The sequence below is a fragment of the Alexandromys fortis genome, unplaced genomic scaffold (assembly GCF_014885135.2).
Source record: "Alexandromys fortis isolate MF-2015 unplaced genomic scaffold, M_Fortis_MF-2015_v1.1 scaffold_17, whole genome shotgun sequence".
Lineage (NCBI taxonomy): Eukaryota > Metazoa > Chordata > Mammalia > Rodentia > Cricetidae > Alexandromys > Alexandromys fortis.
The window spans coordinates 10,423,989-10,445,789 of NW_026067896.1; the positions used below are offsets into that span (position 1 = coordinate 10,423,989).

At 34.4% G+C, this 21,801-nt stretch overlaps 1 protein-coding gene across 3 annotated transcripts in view; it reads right to left on the reverse strand.

Moving 5' to 3' along the window:
* The window catches only part of Csmd3 (CUB and Sushi multiple domains 3), a 930,239-nt gene that overhangs the window by 483,911 nt on the left and 424,527 nt on the right, over positions 1–21,801 (reverse strand). For all 3 annotated transcript variants that reach the window (XM_050162609.1, XM_050162600.1, XM_050162593.1), the window contains one exon: positions 7,010–7,131. In XM_050162609.1, the coding sequence (XP_050018566.1) occupies positions 7,010–7,131 (122 nt within the window). The remainder of the gene's footprint in view (positions 1–7,009; positions 7,132–21,801) is intronic.

Genomic DNA, 21,801 nt, shown 5'->3' on the forward strand with positions numbered 1-21,801 from the left:
TATATGTCAAAATTATTATTTTCTTTACCCTGGCTATTGGCTTGCCAGTTTCAAAGTTAGTTGATATTCTAAAGGAGAATGATGGAAATCTGAGTGAAATGAAACATTAGCATATTGCAAGAATGTTAATTATCTGGAATGAATCTACTCAATTTACATTTCTATATGTAACAATGAGAGGGAATGACAAATGAATTGCTAATATTTAAGGACGGTGCCTTTCAGAGAGATGTAAAGTGTAGATAAGTACTGCCAATACTGAGAAGGAAGACAAATGTTCAGAGCACAATAAATGAGCAAATGAAAGAGAACTTTCCAAAAAGTAAGTACTTTATAACACCAGTGACTCTATAATATGAATGGCTTGCATTACATAAATTTTATTCAAGCATATATCATTATATTATATACTAAAATATTCAAATTCACCATAGGTTATCTTTATTTTATATTCTTGGTAGTTGTATTTATTTTCATAATGAAATAAGATGGCATCCACCCGTTTTTCCTACATCTCCTCTCATACCTTCCACATCATATTTCTTTCCCAATTTCATGTTTTGTGTTTTTGTTGTTATTCTTTTAATAACCAATTACATTACTACATTCAATGGCAGTTGCCCAAAGTAATGTTATGAGAAAGGAATAGTTCGTTTTGCCCCGGGAACTGCTAAGTGGGAACGCTCTTCCACAATAAAGAGAGACCTGAAGCACACCTTGTCAACCTAGTGTTATTGCTCCTGCTCACATGCCATAACCATAATTTAAGACCTTTTACTGAAGACACCACACACTTCAGCTGTAGGGAAAAAAAGGAATCAATCTCAAACTGACCAGGAGACTTCCACTATTAAGGCATTTTTATATTTGAATGTGTTTTATTCAGCAGCTGATTAAAAAAAATCAAAACAAAAGAAAAGACAACATTAATGTTTCACCCAGAGTTATATGCCGTATGACTTGGTACTAACTCACCAAGCAATGTGTAGCACTAGTCCCATATTGGCATGGCTATTGCAGAATGGCAGGTTAAATAGATCTCTATAGTAGAGGTGAAGAACATCTTTAATTCTATTTCCAGAGGTGACCTTTATAACAAACAACTGGAACATCTCCTTATATGGTAGGTGTTGTTCATTGATGTTTGTTTGTATTGAAGCTCCTACCCATTGTAACTAATAAGGGAAAATTCAATAAAATGTTTAAAACAAATGGAGCATTCAATGAAAAAGACAGGTGCTATGGCTGGAGATGAGAAGAGAATAGTAAAGGAATTGTTGTATTAGTATATGCAGTGAGGAAATAGAAAACAAAATGTTAGCATTTTCCTTGTTATTGTAAGTGCCAAGGACAAAGTAGTCCAGATATATTATTCTTATCTATGCTTATTTTCTCAAAAAATATTCTTTATTTTCTAATTTCTATCTAGAAAGCTCAAAATCAACACACCATCATTACTATTTAAGTACTATAACCTTTATGGCTGCTCATATGGTTTAGTTTTTAGTGAAATATTTAATTTCTGCCTCAATGTGACCTAAATGGTCCCCCTTTTATGTTAGTAAGCACTAATATGACAGCAGATTCTACAAATGATCAATCCAAAGTTCCTTAGATGCTTCTTGAACATTATTTTAATAGTTCTCTATCTCCAATGCATTTACTTCTAAATGACTTCACTGATTAGACTTCGAGGGGCTACTGTAGGTACACATGGACAATACCTGGGAACTTAAATGGGATAATGCTTAGCTGATGGTTATGGAATGCAGAAGTATAAAATGTCAGTTTTCATCTCTGATTTGCAACAGACACTCAGGTGTGGTTTTGTTGCAGGGAGCTGCTTGTTTGTCCTAGCTGCCCAGAACAGAAATAATCAAATAGAAACAATTAAATCACCTTCTTATTTGTGAACCATTACAAACTAATTTAACACATTTCTATTCATCTGTGTATTGCCACGTGGCTGTAGCTTACAGGCTAAAGTTCCAACCAGCATCTGTCTCTGGCTGCTCCATGTAGTCTCTCTGACTCCGCCCTTCTTTCTCCCAGCATTCAGTTCAGTCCTCCCGGTCTACCTAAGTTCTGCCCTATTAACAGACCATTGCAGTTTTCTTTATTCATTTCTTTATTCATTAATGGTAATCACAGCACCCAGAGGGGACCCCCACACCATGGTTTACACTGTGGGCAGTGGTGCACTGCTTAGAGTTTACTGATAGTTGTAGCTTTGTTGATTACTAAAACATCCTGGTTCTTCTACTACCTTCATAGTTCCACTTAGTGCACTCCTCCAAGCAGGGCTACCTTCAGGTACCTACTGTCATTCATTCTCATGACATGACTGGAGTATCTCAAGCACCATTGTCGTATCCTGTGGTATACTTCCTTCTATAGATAGAGAGGTTTCTTAAAATAATGGTTGCACAACCTGTCTCTCCATGTTATGCCTAGAATCTGCCTGAGATATGCCATCTCAAACACACTCAGCTGCTGTTTTGAGGAGCATTTCCTTATCCCATTATCCAGGCTTTTGAGTTGTAAAAAGGCTACTCAAGAAAAGTGTCTCATAACTTGTAACTTGGACGTTGTCTTTATGTCTCTTGCTGACCAAACCTTTCCTAGTGCCTGCAATGCATTCCTCATTATCCCTATCTGGCTCTTGATGTCTGAAATAGTTCCCTCCTTTGAGTTTCATTTAATCTGATATAAATATTGTCAACATTGATGTATAAGACAGCATATATTCATTGTGTATTCTAGACTTGTAATGTTTTAAGCCTGGAGATGCAGGCAGAATATGAATGCTGAGAGCTTAAAATAATGCTTGTCTTAGTTCAGCTGTACTAAATGTGTTAAATATATTCTTGAAGTCACAGAAAAGATTTTCTTAAAAATGTTGTCAATTTTTAGATTAATTTTATGTCAACTTTGGGTTAAAATTATGCTACTCCCTTTAATGAACATTAATTCCACCTTTATAAAAAAGCAGTGTCTGGATATTAGGAAGTGTATAGTTGACATTTCTGGCTTTTTTGTTTTTGTTGGTTTTGTTTTGTTTTTCTGGTTTTTGAGACAAGATCTCTTTGTCACTTTGGAGACTGTCTTGGAACTAGCTCTTGTAGATAAGGCTATTCTCCAACTCACAGAGATCCACTTGTCTCTGCCTCCCAAGTGCTGGGATTGAAAACATGTGCCACTACTGCCTGACTACACTTTTGTTTAACAATGCTAGATTCTCTTTAGCTCTCACTCACAAAATGAATTTTGAAAGTTGCATTTTACCCTATGATTTCTAATTGAAAATTATTCTAACAACATTATTTGTAAAACAAAGCTAAAGAAAAGAAAATAAATTGCATTTCTCTTGTTCTAATTTAAATACAATTTCTTCAAAATATGAGATAATTAAATCATTCTGTTTATACCACAAATAGAAAGTCTTTGATTCTGAAAAGTCAAAAATTATTTTTGTTTAAAGAAGCAAGACTTTTCATTTTGATTCAGATGAATTTATATTCCACATTACATATCATGAAATTTGGTAGACAGTTACTCTGAAAATTGAACAAACAATTGAATGATTTATATCTAGGTAGATGTGCATGCAGATTTTTCTCTGAGTTTACTCCTGAGGAAAAGTAAAGAAGTCTTCTTTCAAATATTTCTTGCTTAACATTCCTCGCTCATTTCTTCTAAATGACTCCCAACCATTAGTTATAAATTTGGAATTTTCTATGCTGATTTTCAATTTTATTTACATGGAAGCAATGTGATTTTCACCAGAAAAGTTATATTTGAATTCCTTGTGCAACTGGAAAAATACTTAAATAAGGGAACTCTAAGAGAAGAGATAGATAAAGATGTTTACCGGTTTATTAATGAACAGTAAAGTACTACTTTTGATATTTTATCTTTTTACTATAAAGTTAACCTTAATCATAGCAAATTACAAAGTTGAGTAAAATATTCCCTGTCTTATCCTCTGAAATAATGATGGAGCAAAATACAAACACATACCAATCCCCTAATGCGCAGACATATTTATTTCTAAATATTTCACTTATAGGTTTTAATTAATTTGTGGGCATTTATTTGATCTATATATGCAATTGCTGCTCATACTAGGGTAGATGGGAATATTTAATTGCCCTGATGCCCTAATAACAGGTAATATTGAAACATTCCAAGTAGGTGTTGGACCCAACTCTGGTCTTCAGCAAGAACAGTATTAACTTTTAATTTCCAGCACCTATATTATATTTATGTGCTTTTATTAACATAGAGAAATAATTAATGACCAAATAAGTTAGTTGCTTAATATTTTAAAATAAAATGTAGGCATACATCACATAATTAAACAAACATTTGTATTAATATGTGAAGTTGTTTTAAGAAGCAACTGAAATATATGTTTCTTAACAAGGTAAAAGTAATATAATATGTACAAGACATTGAAAGTTATCATTCTGATTTATTAGGAATTTTACAGTCTCTTTGCTAGTCAGTACCACAAACATATAGGATGTGCAGATCTCAAATAAAAAATAAAAAAAACACCTGATTTCACATGATTATGTCTATAAAATATAGTTATTAAGGGCAACAGTACAGATATATCTTTTACACCAATTTCTGTAGATTTCATGTCTCACATTTAATATGTGACAGCTAGCTATGTACTTTCCATGTTTTTAGCAACATGATTGATTGTGGATGCCTAATACACATGGACTGCAATCATGAAAACAGTTATACAGACTTACCACACTTACTTGGGATTTACACCAAACAATAGAGGTGTGGACTAGTGTGGTATGTAAGCAATTGCCTCTCATAAAGTGTTCCTGGAGGCAAACTATGGAAGTAAATCTTCCCAAGAGTGTTTTGAAGCTTTGTGTTCTTTAAATTGTATGTGTATATGTATGGTACTTATGTAAAAAGGAGAAAGATTAATACAGATGCATATTCTTATAGTAAAGCATATGTTCCCTCCCACTCTTCCTGTATCTCTATCACTTTCATGCATATTTGAATTGGATAAGTATATAAAATATAATCAGTAATATGACTTGGGATTTAAGTTAGTGAAAACATTCTATAGCGTATTTCAAATTAGAGATACATTTATTAGTCAAAATTAAGGTTTATATTCATTCAAGTGTAGGAAAAATGTTTAGAAGATCACGTTAGATAAATAGAGAGAACACTGAAAATCTTAAGAATTATAGGAAATTCATTGATGGCAGTATTTTAAATTTCTCAAGATCAAAGTTTTCTATAATTATGGATAACTCCTCATCTTGATTTACATGATTCCTATGACACAAAACATTTTTTATTTTATATCACATTAATATAATGCATTTGTTACATACTTAATAATAAACCTACTTCATATATATTTCAACAAAATGTATTTACAGCTTTTTGTGAAACTTATCTTATTGGGTACATACACACATATAAACATTTACACAAATACATACATTCATACACACACACACACACACATATATATATATACACACATACCTTCATTATCAAATGAATGCTTTGTTGACCTTTGCTATGTGATTTTAGAACTATTGTTCAAGGATTCTCATAAACGCAGAAAACATAATGACTGCCAAGAAAAGTTTTTTAGGTAGTGCAAATATTATCAAATATTTACTAAGTGTTTAGCAAATTTTATTTTATTGTCCAAACTATATTTTGAATTTTTATTTGCTAAATTAACCTAAAATTTTGTTGGAGAAAGTATTTATTAAAATTTTAAATTATTATTTTGTTTTAAATTGGTAACAGACAATGATTGATGGAAAAACTTTCCCTATGTAGTTGAAAGTTTAATTTAGGATTTCTTTCTTTTTTTCTTACTTTTGAAAAAAATGAATTTTTGATTTAGTGAGGGTCTATTTCTTTCATTTTTCCTGATTTAACCATTGTAGTTCATAATTAAAGCAAATATAGTTGACCAGAAATGATAATTTTCATACCAAACCAGTGGCTATTAGGATCAGGCTTCAAGAATGTGATTGATTTCATATAAATTCTCTTAGACTGTGCTTAGTTTTTCTAACAATTACTAATATATTCCAAACATCTACTAACAGAACAGATGATTCAACATATGCTATTTTACTTATTACTCACAATGAAACAGGAAATACATGATTTTACTTATTGCATTTCAAAGAGAAAGGAATTTAATCAAAGTTTAAACCAACTAAAATGTTCAGTAAATTATCCATCATCATGAGATTCATGATCTGACAAAGTTTTGTAGTCTGGTCTCCGGAGCTGCATCTACTCTAACCACAGAACATATAGGATACAAGGAATTGAAAAGAACTTAGAATGTTTAAGTCTTAGAACAAAACAAAACTAATAGAGAAACATACTTTCAATGAGAATGAGAGTAGTGAAAAAAAAAAAAGAAAATGATTCTAAATTTAGTTTCTCTTGTCCACGGTTGATCTTATAATCTGGTATGGAGTGTCACATACTGCCTTACCCATGTTAGTGTCAAAGAAAAAGAAAATCCAACCTCTAGAAACATCAATAATATAGATCCACTTTTCCTTTGAGCTCATTAAATCATTTATTTCTAAAAGATTACTGAATGATTTTTAGTGACAGCAAGACACAAATGAAAGTTACCTAGGCATGAAAACATAATAAACCTGAAAGACACATCACGTAAGACACAACATGTCAAGGGAAGAGCCATAATCCACAGCTACTTAAAAAAAAAAAAAAAGAAGCTTTGGTTTGTAAACTCCAAACATATATGATCAAAAATCAATGATAGCTCCATTTGCATGTTACTAATTGGGAGCAGAGACACTAGCTTTCAATTTTATCATGTATATTTCTTTCAAATATAAATAAGAAGTGTAAATTTAATTTGTGAAACCATGCTGACATTACAGGTCTCTTCTGCTCCGTCCTCACCAGCTTGTTGTCATTGCCATTATGACTATTTTTAAAGTGTGGTTGCCCTTACCTTGTTTGTATTCACGGCAGTGATGACCCAAACGCATTGTGCATTGCTGTCGTATTGAAAGGGAAAGTTGGGCGATGTAAAGGTGCCACTAGGTCCTTGAAGGTTAGAGCCACAAGTCTTCACTGAAAAAGAAATTGAAATTCAAAACATAGGTATACAGCCTCTGTAAAATCACAGTAATCAAATATCTTTCAATGGATGTTAAGTTCAAAATTGCACAATTAGGACTGCATTGAAATGGATATTACGATACTCTAATGTTATATATTGAAATTAGAGTGCTTGCTGCATTCTGAAACTTGAAAACTGTAGAATTTGTATATGAGTTGAAAGCTAGTTATAAATAAAAGTGTAATATATTGAAATATGCAGTATATGGAAATTGCAGTGTCTTTTATTGATTTTACTGAGCTATAAAACAATTTCAGTGTTTTTACATGTCAAGGTTCAAAATTTTGAAACTTTCAATATTGCAAAGGCTTGTGAATGTAAGTGTGAAATAATATACATGTAAATGCATAAATTTCTGCATGTAAAGTTCTCAGATAGACAGAAGTATATTTACCTAATATTATCTTAATAAAAATCCCCAAAGAAAGAATCAAAACCTCAGATTGATTAAGCAATGTGAAAAGAATTTTTTGCCAGTTAATGAGTATCCAAGGACTGTTAATAAGAGCTAGGAAATATCAATATTAAATTGATTCATTTTTATTTTTCATTTTCGTCTGTGAGTTAGACCACTAAGACAGAAGGGATATCCATGTAATTTTAATGGATTTACACAGAAAGTGGCAATATTTTCTCAATTTTCAACCCATTTCTTCTTAATGAAATGTTAATTCATTACATATTACAATATTTCTTTATTTCTTTACTGAACCCCAAAGTTCCTTGGTGCTGATAACTGTGACTTGTGTTTTCTTGCATTATTTCATTAAAATCCCATCATTTTATAGTTTTCTAGCCTGTCAATATCAATTATATTTTTAAGTAAATGGCAATTCAGTATGCGTCTTCATATACTTGTGTTTTTACAGGGATATCAGCATTTTCATGTTGAAGATTAAGTTTTAATATTCCTACACATTCATATGATAAAGCTACAATATTCTTCTAGAACAACAGCGCAATGACTTTTACACTAATTTATTTCTGTGACATGGATGCTCATGTTGGGGTTGGTAAACTTAAAATGTCTTTTTGTTTATTTGAATTTCTAGGTAAATTTCCTTACAGTCTCCTAGGATTTTGACAAACTTTTTATTAAGATGGCTTTTACAGAAACATCTTTAACTCACCCCTATACTTTACTCTTAGCTGTAAACCCTGCCATGGACATGTATGAACTTGTATTTAGATGTATATGATTTCTGGTTTATTTCTTTTTTATCTCAAGATTTGACATGCATATAATCCACAATCAAGACATGAAAACATGCTATTCCAAATATTCCACTGGGCCCTTTGTAATCACTCCTCCTCTACCTCCTCTTTCTACAAACCACCAATTCTTTCCTTGCTAAAGATAAATTACATTTTCAGGATTTAACATAAAAAGACTCATACAGAATATACTGTCTTATTTTTTCATATGACCAGTATCACTAAAGTTCATCTGTATAGGAATATTAGCACTTCATAACTGGTGTTGCATAGATGGACTAACATTTGTTCTAAAAATTCACTTAGAGGAATTTGGATGATTTTGATTCTTGACTATAATATTTAAAACCGTGATGAACATTTGTGTATATATCTGTCTGTAGCTATGTTTTAATATTTTTCAATAAATGCTTTGGAATAGATGTACTGGATTTTTTTCCTGTTTTTTACTTCAGATAAAATTGCCAGATCATTGTCTGGTTTACTACTTCTTTATACTGGTGACTTCTATATCACTTCTCTTGGAGTAAATAAATAATACTTTCTTTATTTTATAACCTCAGTTTCTCTCTGTACTGGAGTTTCCTCTTTGCTATTACACCATCTAAAATGTGTGCAGGGTTACCTTACTTAATTGCATAGAAAATTTTGTGGCTATTCTCATAGGATGAGTTAGAAAGAACTTAACATAATATCCATGATTCCTGTAGACTTCATTTCCAGTATTATGCTCTGCTATCATTCATACTCACACAGTTTTTTTTTTTTGCACTCATATTGGCTTTTGTTCTTCTAAAATGTGCCATACCTAAATTTCTAGCTAGTCATGGCATTCTCAAGGCTAAAATATTTCTTCTCTATTTGGTTTGCAGCAGTTATACACACTTAGTAAATCCTACCTGATACATCATTACTGTTTATAGGAAGCATTCTCAATTTCTCCACTTCTGATATAAATTGTGTTTCCAATAGAACATCACATGAACAACACGTATATAAAACTGCTCAGTTACTAGTGACCTGATAGATTGCATGACTACAAAGACTCTGAGACTAAGAGTCTGTTATAAGCAATACTTTCTATTTAGCAGTTCTCTGACAAAATTTATCTCTCTTTTTTTTTTCTGGGGTTGGACTTCAACTAGGTTTTTGCTTTATATCTCTGACTGTTCTGGAACTCACTCAGTATAGACCAGGCTGGCCTCAAACTCTGAGATGAACGTGTCCCTGCCACACCCTTCCAGGTGGTAGAATTAAAGGTATTAGCCTAGCCTCCATGGCCTGACTCAAAATTCATTTTTTTCTAAAATGCACTTGCAATTACAAGCTTCTTAAGAAAGCTTATTTATCATACCTGTTAGTTGCTCATGCTTTTCTTGGTAGAGGCAGTTTGCTACAGAAACAAATAAACAAGCCCTTCGGCACAGCTTTGAAGTGAATCATAAAAGCAATTCTCCATTCGTTCCAGGGAAGACTCTGTGTAAATCTATAGCTGTCTGTTGAAAATGATGCTTTTAGTTTTTTTTTTTTTCTATTCATTTAACTCTGTATAAGGAGTAGTAATGAAATGACAGATAAATCTAACTCAAGTGTTTTGGTAGTGCCTGCTGAAATCCGACCTGAATTTTAAGACATTTTTATTTTGTGCAAGAATGTGGTGTTCCACATCTCTGCTTGTCTGTCCATGTGTAGGTTTGTGCACATGCATATATGCTCATATTTGAAAATACCTGAGCAATTTCTCTTCACATTTCTCTGGATCTCAGTAGATTTCTAGGTCAGTGCATGAATGTCATTTTTCACCAGTTTAATAGTGTGAGGGTTGAACAAAGTATTACATATGTTGACAGTCTATCACTGTGAAAATCAAGCAAGATTTCTTTATCCTTGGATGGGAGATGAGAAGACCTAGAAGAGACCTTATACACAAGGAAATTTGGACATATTGATGCAGAGCAATCAACAAAATATGATGTAATTGAATAGAGAAATGACTTAATACTTGAGATTGTGTGCTTGGCTATGGTTGTATGATGGCTATTTTTATTCTATTTTAAGTTTTAAGACTATTATAATACCTCTATGAACATTTGGAGATGATCTTTCTGCAGTTTCTTACAGTTCGTGCTTACGATTGTATTATTGCTATGAGATAAGATTAGAAGGAAGCTTAATCACTATATTTAAAAAATTTAAAAGGCTGACAAGAATTCTACCACTGCTGATGGTGACTCATGTTGTTAACCCCAACATTCACGAGCCACTGGCAGGTGAGTCTCTGAGTTTGAAGCCAGCCTGGAGTACATGGTGAGTTCTAGTACAGTCTGACCATGTCTTGAAAAACCAAAAGAAAGAAAAAAGAAATAAATGACTTAAACAACTCTCAGAAGTTGTTTTCTGTATCCTCAAACAATGTCATATGAAATAGCAGCTTGAAATATGAATAAAATAACATCATTTATTTGTCTTTCATGTTGATAAATATTCTACGTTTTAAATTTCTAGTTCTCTTTTAATCTGAATATGATTTAATATAATGTTTGTTTGCTCCTATTAATTTTGCTTGGCTTTTCACTGAACACTATCCCTGACTTCTACTGCTCTCTATTGGTTCAGCGGAGCTTGTATACCAAACAGGAAATATTGTCATGTGCTGCATATATTTTCTACTGGCTTGTGCTTTATAACACTGCATAATGTTAAATTGGCTGTACTGTAGTTAGTTTTGATTTTTCCCCCATCTTTTATTTTAAGATAAGTATTCAAGAAGTTGACCCATACCCAAAAAGACAAATATAGCAGTATTGTCTTTTATGTAAATAAGCTATTATATCAGTGATAAACAAGCTACAATCTGTAAAACCAGAGAGGTTAGGTATAGGTATAAGGACTAGAAGGCACAGATAGATCCTATCAGAACAGGGGAATAGAATAGATTATCAAGGATAGATGAAGGGATTAACGAAGAGGAGGATTAACTGGTGATGAGGAGTTAAGAGAGGCACAAGGGAGAAAAAAATGGAAAAAATAGCTAAAATTAATGGTTATTTGAGGAGTAATATGGTAACATTATACAGTTTAAGCTTTCATATACTGACTGTGTGTGTGTGTGTGTGTGTGTGTGTGTGTTCTCTTGTCACCAGTAGTAGAAATGTCATCTGTTGTCACCAATACTAGGAGAACTAGGATAGTGGTGGCACAGGACATATGGAGGCGAACAACTAATGTATGATTTAAGTTGATGTTATACTGGAAGTGGGAACACATGTCCTACACTATCTGTGTTGTCATGAACAGGAGACCGGATACCCCAAAGTACTTCAGTAGAACCAAACATGACTAGACAAAAAAAAAAGAAAATTATTACTTAATGATATTCTGTTATAGTTATAGATTGGTGCCTTGTCCAGTTGACATCAGAGAGGCTTCCTATAACAGCATGTGGGTGCATGTACAGAGACAACACGCAGACATTATATAGAAAGAAGCTAAATTGATAGTCTCCATGTGTACCTTCCCTAAGTGCTTGGGAAACTGATATGGGATAATGCTTTTGTACACTGTTAAGATTTGTCACTCATATTGTTATGTATGGTAATGGTTCCCTTATATGTGGATATTTGCTATTAGACCAATGATAAGCAAACTACAATCCATAGAAACACAGAAGTAAAGTATTGACTCCTTATATAGTAAGGGAATTGAGGGAGAAGGCAGATAGTTTCCCCAAGGAAAGATATAAAGAATATATAGTTATCAATGTAGGGGGGAGGGAGGCTAGTAGAGGAAGAGCAAGTGGAGAAGAGGAGGAAGAAGAATATGATGTAAGAAATATGGAGAGAGGAAGTGAAAATTGAGGGGTAATACAGAATCCTAATGTAGTAGGAGCTTCCTAAAATATATACATATATAAATGTGATCAAAATGAATCCCCAAATAATAGTGAAGGCAGAGATCCAATTGGACATCCCTTACAACCTAATGAAGTTTCTAGTTCCGGGAATGAGTTATACTCAACTGAGTTATTGGTCAAAGGTATCCCCTGGAGATCACCAAAAAAACCTCAAGTTTTTCTCCCCAACAATATAGATTACTGATGATAATACTCAGTTTTTGAAGACAACAACTACAAACCCTTTGAGTCTGGAGAAGTTGAGCTGGGAACCCACATAGAGCCTATGTGTTATACTGTACTTAATACTGTATTTAATACAGGAAGATATTCTGCATGCTATCAAAGAGAAAAAACTCCATCTAGCCAAAACACTTTGATCTACCAAGGTATCATGCCTATAAAATATGCTAGGGCAGGACATTTTGGAAGTCACCAAACAATATTTGATTTGACTTAAGGACTACTTACAATTTTCCTTAGTTATGATAAAAGACAAATTTGATATGAAACTTTCCAGATACAAATAGACTAAATATTCTAACTGTAATTCTTTCTTGTTCCATGAGTAGGGCCCCTTTGTTCCATCCCATACAGCTAACTTATACCCAAAATAACCACACAGAAATTGTAGTAATTAAATTACTTCCTGGCCCATTATCTCTAGTCTTCTATTGGCTCTCATATCTTGATTTAACCCATTTTTAATAATCTGTATCGCCACTTGACTGTGGCTTATCGGCATGAGTCTAATCAGCATCTGTCTTGGGCAGGTGAACCATGGTGTCTCCCACACTTCTCTTCTTTCCAGCATTCTGTTCTGTCTACTCTGCCCACCTAAGGGCTGACCTATCAAAAGGCCACGGCAGTTTCTTTATTGAAACAATGAAAGCAAGGCAAATACAGAAGGAGCTCCTATACCACTAGACTGTATCACATTTTACCTATTCCTTCTACCGTTATGGTAAGAAAAAAAAAACTCCCAGTAGATTTGAAAGTCATATACTAAGAATCATTTAGTAAATTGTGTTGCAGAAAGTCCCACACTGCATTTTTTATAATCATCTAAACACACATAAAATGCATATTAAATATGAATAAATATTTTATGCCAGGTTTTTGTCTTGGGGGTTTATTTCCTATTAATATTTAAACAAGTTTTATATAAGAATGTAAAGAATTCAGTAAGTTAGAAGAAATAAACAAAATCTTGGACACACATGCCTTACTAATATTGTGTCATGAGACCTAGGAAACCTGAGCAGACCAATAGTAAATAATGAAATAGCATCTGCAACAAAGAGACTTCTAGAAAATGGTACCCAAAAAAAGATGACCTCCCTAAAGGAATACTTCAAAGAGTTGTTGGACAGGTAAAACAATTCTTACCTTGATCAAAGCAAGGAGAAGAAAAGGAAAATTTTCAAAATAGATTGCATAAAACTAGTGTCACCCTGATACCCAAGCCAGATAAAGACACCAAAAAAAAAATGGCTGTGGGTCCCTCTCCTTGTTTAATACATGTCAAGTTGTCTTTAATGAAAATTCATTGAACTGAATTTACCACATGTTGAAAAGTATATTCACCATAAAGCCAAATTTATTTCATAATGCAAGAAGAGATTAACATATGAAAATGATACATTTACCAATATTAAAAGTATAAAGAGAAATGACATGTGGTGATTTCAGTAAATACACAAATGATGAGAATCTGAAAAATTTTGAGATTTCTGTATTGTAAAAATTCTGAAAAAAACTAGATACAGATATACCACATCTTACTAAATTAAGATCTCATAATTATAAATTAAAGTTTCATAATTAAACCTACAGTTAATATCACCCAAAGTATAAAAAGCAAGAATTCTTTCAACATAGTAATGAAAACTCTGGACCAAAGATATCACACAATAGAGAAAAAAAAATTAAATTGGAAAAGAATATCTTGAGCCATCACTACAAATACAAAGACTTTATACATACATAAATATCACACACACAAATATAAACATACTGAACATTAGTATTTGTGAGATAATTTCACAGGCACACATAATCACACACAGAATTGCAACTAGAAAGCTAGTCAGCAATTTCATTTGGTGTCTCTTTTTAGAGATAAAATACTCTGGAAAAATAAACAACTAAACTAAAAATTTAGGAGAACAGGGATTTATTACATGTTAGTAGGAAAATCAATTCAACAGGAACCTTAAACAGCTATTCCTAACCCAAGCACAGCCAAGAGTAGAGAGAAACAAGCAAATGCATGTTTGCTCACTTGCCTGCTGCTTTGTCCCCTTTTGTATTGTTCACGATCCCTTACCTAAGGAATGGTACTGCACACACTGTCTGGGTTGTTCCTTATAATTAACATTCATACCATACCATCAGACACACCAACAGGCCAATCTGACCTACACAATGCATCAGTTAAAATTCTCTCTGCAGATGATTCCAAATTGTATTAAGGTGACAGAAAAACGAAATTTAAGTATCACAGAAAGCAAAATGAACAGATCCAATGGAAGATCAGATTAGAACAGTGACTACCAGAACTTGAGCATATTAGCAGATCAATGTAAAAAGAGTTAATTAATGATTATTAATTCCTAAGGGACAGACACCATAAAGTAATATTGTCCCACCGAGTGAGTATTGATTAAAAAACCCCACTTTTACATCTAAAAAATGTAAAACATAAGACTTAGAAAGACTTCACCCTAAAGAAATAATATTTATGAGACAAATGTGATTTAAATCTTACAGGACATTCCCATGTGTGCACATAACACAGGCAAATCCTTAGATATATACAAATTTGTTTCCATGTTTCAGTTAAAATGTTTTAAATAAATAAATATACTTTACAATATATTCTACATGAAATGTGCACTATTTGGTCAATAAGTATGCAGAGATAGAGAAAGAGAAAGAGAGATACTCTTATCTGAAGGTGAATGATTAAGCCTATTTAAGCCACTGTCTTGAATCACCAGCAACTGTTTCAGCTTTGCATTACTTAATTGGACAGTTTAGTCTCTCTGTCTTCACAATACACTGAAAAATTGTCACGAATGAAGGAACAATTAGGATTAATCGTGAAATACATCTTAGTGATATCTGCATAAGAATAGAAGTCTAATGCATGTCTTCACTAAATGAAAGTACGAAAATAATGAATAATGATGAAATCAACCCAAAGCAGAGAAATAGAAGCCGAGAAAGACTGCAAAAAAGACATATAATTAAAATAGCAAGAATCAGACTACGTAGGATGAGATGAGTCTGATTAAAAACTAATAAAAACAATTGCTCACAAAGATCGCAAATGCTAATATTTTTTTCAAGATAGAAATAGTAGGTAACATCTTTCTGTCTAACATAATTAATTGCTAGTAGTTTAGCGTTATCCTAAATGTCTTATTTATATATATATGTTACTCTCTGTGTTCATCACATAGAGCATGTTATGCAATATATAATTATTTTTAATTTAGAGACATGGTATATTTATTTGTTTATTTGGACATCTATTCAGTCAACACTGGGTTCCAAGTTGCTGGAATGTTCTTGATGTTTGAGTGTTTGTGATCAGTTTGGCTAACCAGCCTCTTCCTTCCCCACCTCACCATTATTATAAGGAAAAAGAAAAGACAAAACCACCAAGTAAAAGCTAATTTCACCACTCTGAAAATGCTATAAAGAAAACACAAGGGATGCTCTCAGTGGATAGATCTGAGAGATAAAGTAAAGCCTGAGTAGTCTGATTACAAAGATCCCTCCCTCCACAATATAAAGTTTCCCAAATGGAAGATCACAAACACCAGGGCCCATGGAGGCAAAAAAGTAAGCTACCTGGATTTTAAATAGCACTTTAAATGAAATAAAAATTTTCATTTAATTCAACTGTATATTTTAGTGAAAATATTATTTCCTTATAACTGAAAAATATGGTTTCATGATTTTTCAGGAAACTTTGCATACATCTCTGTGAAAACAATTTTTCTAGTAAAATAAGGTGAACTTATAAATTTTTAAATATCATAATAACATTTAAAAGTTTCAGAAATAAATTTTAAGAAATTAATGTTTCATCTTGTCATGCTACAAGGTAAGTTAGCTTAATTAAAACATAAAATATTAATTTGGCAAAACCCAAAGACCCATATTTAATTAAAAGTGGGATGTATTATACAAGTGTCAAAGTGAAATATTGCATATTCATTGATCTATAGAAGACCAATCAGAAAGCACCCATTAGATAGCTTGGCTATTTTCCATCTCACCACAAGGACACTTGCTCAACCATGTCCATTGCAGCTTTATTCATGATAGCCAGAAAATGGAAACTCCCTACATGTTCCTTAACCAACGATCTGATAAAGAAAATGTAGTACATTAAAGCAATAAAATATGACCCAGCTTTTAAAAAGAATGACATCCTCAAATTTTCAGGTAAGTAGTAATTCAAAAATTATTTTGAATGAGGTAACCCAGGCCCAGAAAGATAAACGTTATATACTCACTTATAAGTGGGCATTACCTGTAAAGAGTAATCATGCTAAAATAAACAGCATCAAGAGAGTTTAAGTATTAAACAGAGCTCAGCGGGGGATACATAGAGATCCCTGGGGAGGGAAAATGAAACAGATTCTATAGCCAATCTGGGGATGGGAGGAGGGATCAGGCAGTGAGATGGAGAGAGAGAGAGAGAGAGAGAGAGAGAGAGAGAGAGAGAGAGAGAGAGACTGGAATTTGGGGAGTGGCACACAAAATTTGGAAACAACATAGTAACCCGGTGCCCTGGAAACTCGTTGGAATCTAAGAGAGTGATCCCAGTGAAGTGACCTCTTAATGGGGGATATGGAGCCAAAAATATCCATCTTCTATAACCAGTCAAGGCTCCTAGCAGTGGAAATGGGATAACAAACTAACCACAAAACTTAGACTTACAATTTGTCCTGCCTGCAGGATATGCTGGGGCAGTTAGAACCCAGAACTTGTCCTGGGGCCAAAACATGACTGATCCTAATTGGAATCAATGACATGAGAGGGATACCATAATTGACACTGCCTGGAAGGCCGGGAACCAGAGGCAGAAATGAGAGCTAGAATAGGGCCAAATACAATTGTCCAAATAACAAATAAACAACCAAGAATATGAATCCTATGATATTCTGCTATACCTATATGCACCCCATAATTAATAAAAACCCAGAGACAGAAATTGGGGTTCAATCTGAAAGTGAGAAAAGCAAAAACTATCAGTCATTGACTCTTATCTCTACCTCAGTCCCAAATGGTGAACCTGCCTTCAGGACTCCCAGGGTGAAAGCTGTCTCCTCCTGTTTTAGAATGTTCTGGGATTAAAGGTGTGCACCACTACTGCTTGGTTTTTCTTGCAAGCTAGCAAGGCTGCTGGGATTAAAGGGATTTCACCACTGCCTGGTCTGTAAGGCTCGCCAGGGGGGCTGTTTTACTCTCTGATCTTCAGGCAAGCTTTATTTATTAAATGCTATTACCCAGGCATCTTCAAAGATGAAACTAATAAAAAAAAATGTAGATACCCACAGCCAAACATTAGGAAGACCTAGAGGAACCCTACAAAAGAGGAAAAGGAAGGATTTTAAAAGTCAGAGGTGTGGGGGAAACCACAAGAACACAGTCTACATAATCAAAAAAGCAACTGTGATATGGGTGTTTGTACCCAGTCTTACTGTATCTTGTTTTTTTTTTTTTATTGAAAAAAAAAATTTCCGCCTCCTCCCTGCCTCCCATTTCCCTCCCTGTCTCCCTTTTCCCTCCCCCTCCCCCCACTCCTCTCCCCCTCTCTCTCCAGTCTGAAGAGCAGTCAGGGTTCCCTGCCCTGTGGAAAGTCCAAAGTCCTCCCCCCTACATCCTGGTCTAGGAATTACTGTATCTTGTTAAACCATGTTCAGACAAGTGTTTTGATTTTTCAACAGAAAATGAGAATATGGATGTTTATGTAAAACAATTTTCAAATGTTGACAAGTCAATTAAAACATGTCAGACTGAAAAAGTTAAATTATGCAAGGGGTGCTTTTGACTGTAAGCCATTATTTTATAATGTGTGACCTATGTGTGTATTTTGATATAAAATATAAATGGGCAATAATTTTGATGATATAAGAGAAGAAATGTAAATACATGCTGATATTTCAATTACAAAGTTTTGATTAGTAATAATATTGTCTCTGATTTTCAAAGAGATGCCATTTTTAATGGATTCAAAAATAAAATTGCAGTTGATGATGCTTATTGGTGTACAACGTTTATTTTTAAGTAATAATTTCAGAGTCCTAGAAAACTTCAATTATTTATTATATACATTCCAATTATTATAGGTTATTATATACATTCCAATTACTGTATAGGTTATTAAGTACTCTTACTTCAATACTATTTATTTGTCCAAAGGAAGAAATTAAATTGTTAACTTGCTATTAACTATACTCCAGCATCTATAATAATTGTTAGGTGGCTGATTTTAATAACATTTTTTCTTTCAAAGCTACCTTTTTTCTGTTAGGAAAAAATTCACCATTTTGTATTCTATACAAAATGGGCTTATTCATTTTTTCCTTACCAATACTTTATGTTACTATGTTAACAATTGTCATTTTATTTTTGAATGTACACTTAGTACGAAAGTCAGTAAGTACCTTTAATAAAATCAATGCTAAAGGAAAGGTGACAATGAGATTCTGAGCTGGGGCAGCTTGGGGCCAGAGCCCAAGTACAGCAAAATCACACAAGCGATAGTTGACACAAAGCCCCTGGTTATCGTTGTCTGTGTCGTGGTATAAACACCTTAGCAGCACATTCTCACAGATTTTTTTTTCTCTTGAGACTTAGTTAGTGACAATGAGAATCGCTACAGGATATTTTCAACACCATAGAAGAACACAAGATTAGTGCATTTAAAGGTCAGTAAACAAAACTGCTCTGAGCTTTTCATGATGCCCTGGAATCTCTGTATCTGGCGACTTCCTAAAACAATATAAAATGCATGATTTCAGAAAAATACCACGGATGCAGGGCATGGAAGCATAGCTGCTTTACAAATAGTCACCAGCCTGTCAACATCAACCAACGAGAGTGCTGAGAGGCAGCAAGGCTTCTTTTCTCTCAGCCGCTCAAATCCATGCATTTTCCCTTGGTTCATTTGCAGTTCTCGGGGAGCAATTTGGAGCAGGGCTTCCCACACCTGCAGTGGTTTGGAGTGGAGATGGATCTCTTTGCTGTGGAAGGCTCTTGTGTCTCTCAGAAGGTTTAGAGGCATCTGTCTCTCTACCCATACGTGCGCTTGCATCTTCACGCTTCCAGTCCTAGTTATGACAGTCAAACAGTGTTCTCTGGGGCAGGAAGAGACATGCTTTCTCCTCGAAAGACCACTGAACTCTTGGGATCTTGTTTTCCTACTTAATCAGAACAAATTAAAATATATAGTCATTTCCCATGCTTCCTTTCATTATCTATTTGGCCTAGAAAATTTGGTAGGAAAGAATGGTGAATAGGGTAAGTACCTTTTCTTGTGTTAGTAAGAAAGTGATTAAGGAGGTTTTAGAATACTCCTTTGACAATCAAGAAATATATGTCTTTTATTTTATATCTTATTTAAATAAGTTTTTTCATTTATTTTACATATGAATCTGGTTTCACCCTCCCTCCTCTTCTCCCATCTTATTTCATTTCCCATCTTCCCCTCTCCCCATCCATTCCTACTCCATCTCCCTTCAGAAAGGTGCAGACCTCCCTTGGGCTTGCACAAAACATGGCACATCAAGTTGGGGGACAGGACGGAGCTCCTACCCTTATGGCAAGGTAATCCAGCATGGGGAACAGGTTACCAAAAGTCAGTTAAACTCTAGAGAGAGGTCCTACTTTCACCTTTTGAAGCCTCACCAAGAGACCAAGCTACATTATTGTCACACACAGGCAGGGGGCCTAGGTCAGTCTCATGAAGGCTCCCTAACTTTTGGGTCAGTGTCCATGAACTCCCAAGAGCTTAGGTTAAATGTCACCGTGGTTTGGTTTTCCATCCTGACTCATCTGGCTCTTACAATCCCTTCTTCCTTACTTCTGCAAGACTCTGGAGCTCAGCACAATGCTTGTCCGTGGATCTCTGTCTCTGCTTCCAACAGTTACTGGATAAAGTATCTTTGATGGCAAAGAGTTAAGTCATCAATTTACTTACAGAAGATGGTCAATTTAGGCATCCTCTCAACTATTCTTGGGGGTCTTTGTTGGGGTCATCCTTATGAATTCCTGGGATTTTCCCTGGCACCAGGTTTCTCCCTAACTCTGAAATGCACCTTGTGCCAAGAAGTCTCTTTTGCTACTCTCTGGCTCCATCCTGCCTCCAACCTGCCTCTTCACCCAGCCAGTCCAACTTGCTCCAGCTAGTTACTATCTCTCCGCCCCTCCACCCAAGCTCTCGGTTTACCCAGGAGTTATTGGAAGATATACCTTTGTTAACAAAACAAATTAAACATTTATTTTCCGTTTCCTCTCCACTATTCACTGAAACCCTACTCTTGTTTTAATGTGTTAGGGTATTTCTGTTGTTGCTATTGATTTTTTTGCCATTTTTTTATTCATTTATTAAAGATTTCTGTCTCTTCCAAACCACCGCCTCCCATTTCCCTCCCCCTCCGCCAATCAAGTCCCCCTACCTCGTCAGCCCAAAGAGCAATCAGAGTTCCCTGCCCTGTGAAAAGTTCCCGGACCACCCACCTCCATCTAGGTCAAGTAAGGTGAGCAACCAAACTGCCTAGGCTCCCATAAAGCCAATTTGTTTCGATGTTCTTCTGAGATGATAAAATGTTTCAAATCTAAAATTTTCCCGAAAGGCCCAATTGTCCAAAGTTTGGACTCCATCTTGAGGTGCTATAGGCAGTTGGTGTAACCTTTAAGACTCGGGACCTATTGAAGGAAGTAGATCATTGGGCAACTGATTGACCCTGAGGGAGGAAGTGCAACCTCTGTTGGCTTATCTTTTGCTCTCAAGTTTCTTAAGGTAAGAAATTTTGGTTCACTGTATTCCAGTATCCCTGACATTTCATATCCTGCCCTCCCAACACACACATCTATATGTTCTGCCTAGCCTCGTGGTCAAAACAACAGAAACATCTTAGCACTGTTGAAACCAGCAGTTAACTCTGTGAGTTCGAGACCAGCCTGGTCTACAAAGCTAGTTCCAGGACAGGCTCCAAAGCCACAGAGAAACCCTGTCTCAAAAAAACAAACAAACAAACAAACAAAAAAAAAAAGAAACCAGCAGTTAAAACAAATTCTTCATTTTTTAAATTTATTATTTGCCGCTATTTTGCTGTAACAATGGGAAGCAGATCAAATTAGTTCGGAAAGACAATGTAAGACCAAGAATGATATGGTCTATCATTATTTTGCAATTTTGTTTATTTTTAAAAAAGAATCTTTTTAAGTATTTACTCCTATCTACTGCTATTACCCCCCCAGTATACTG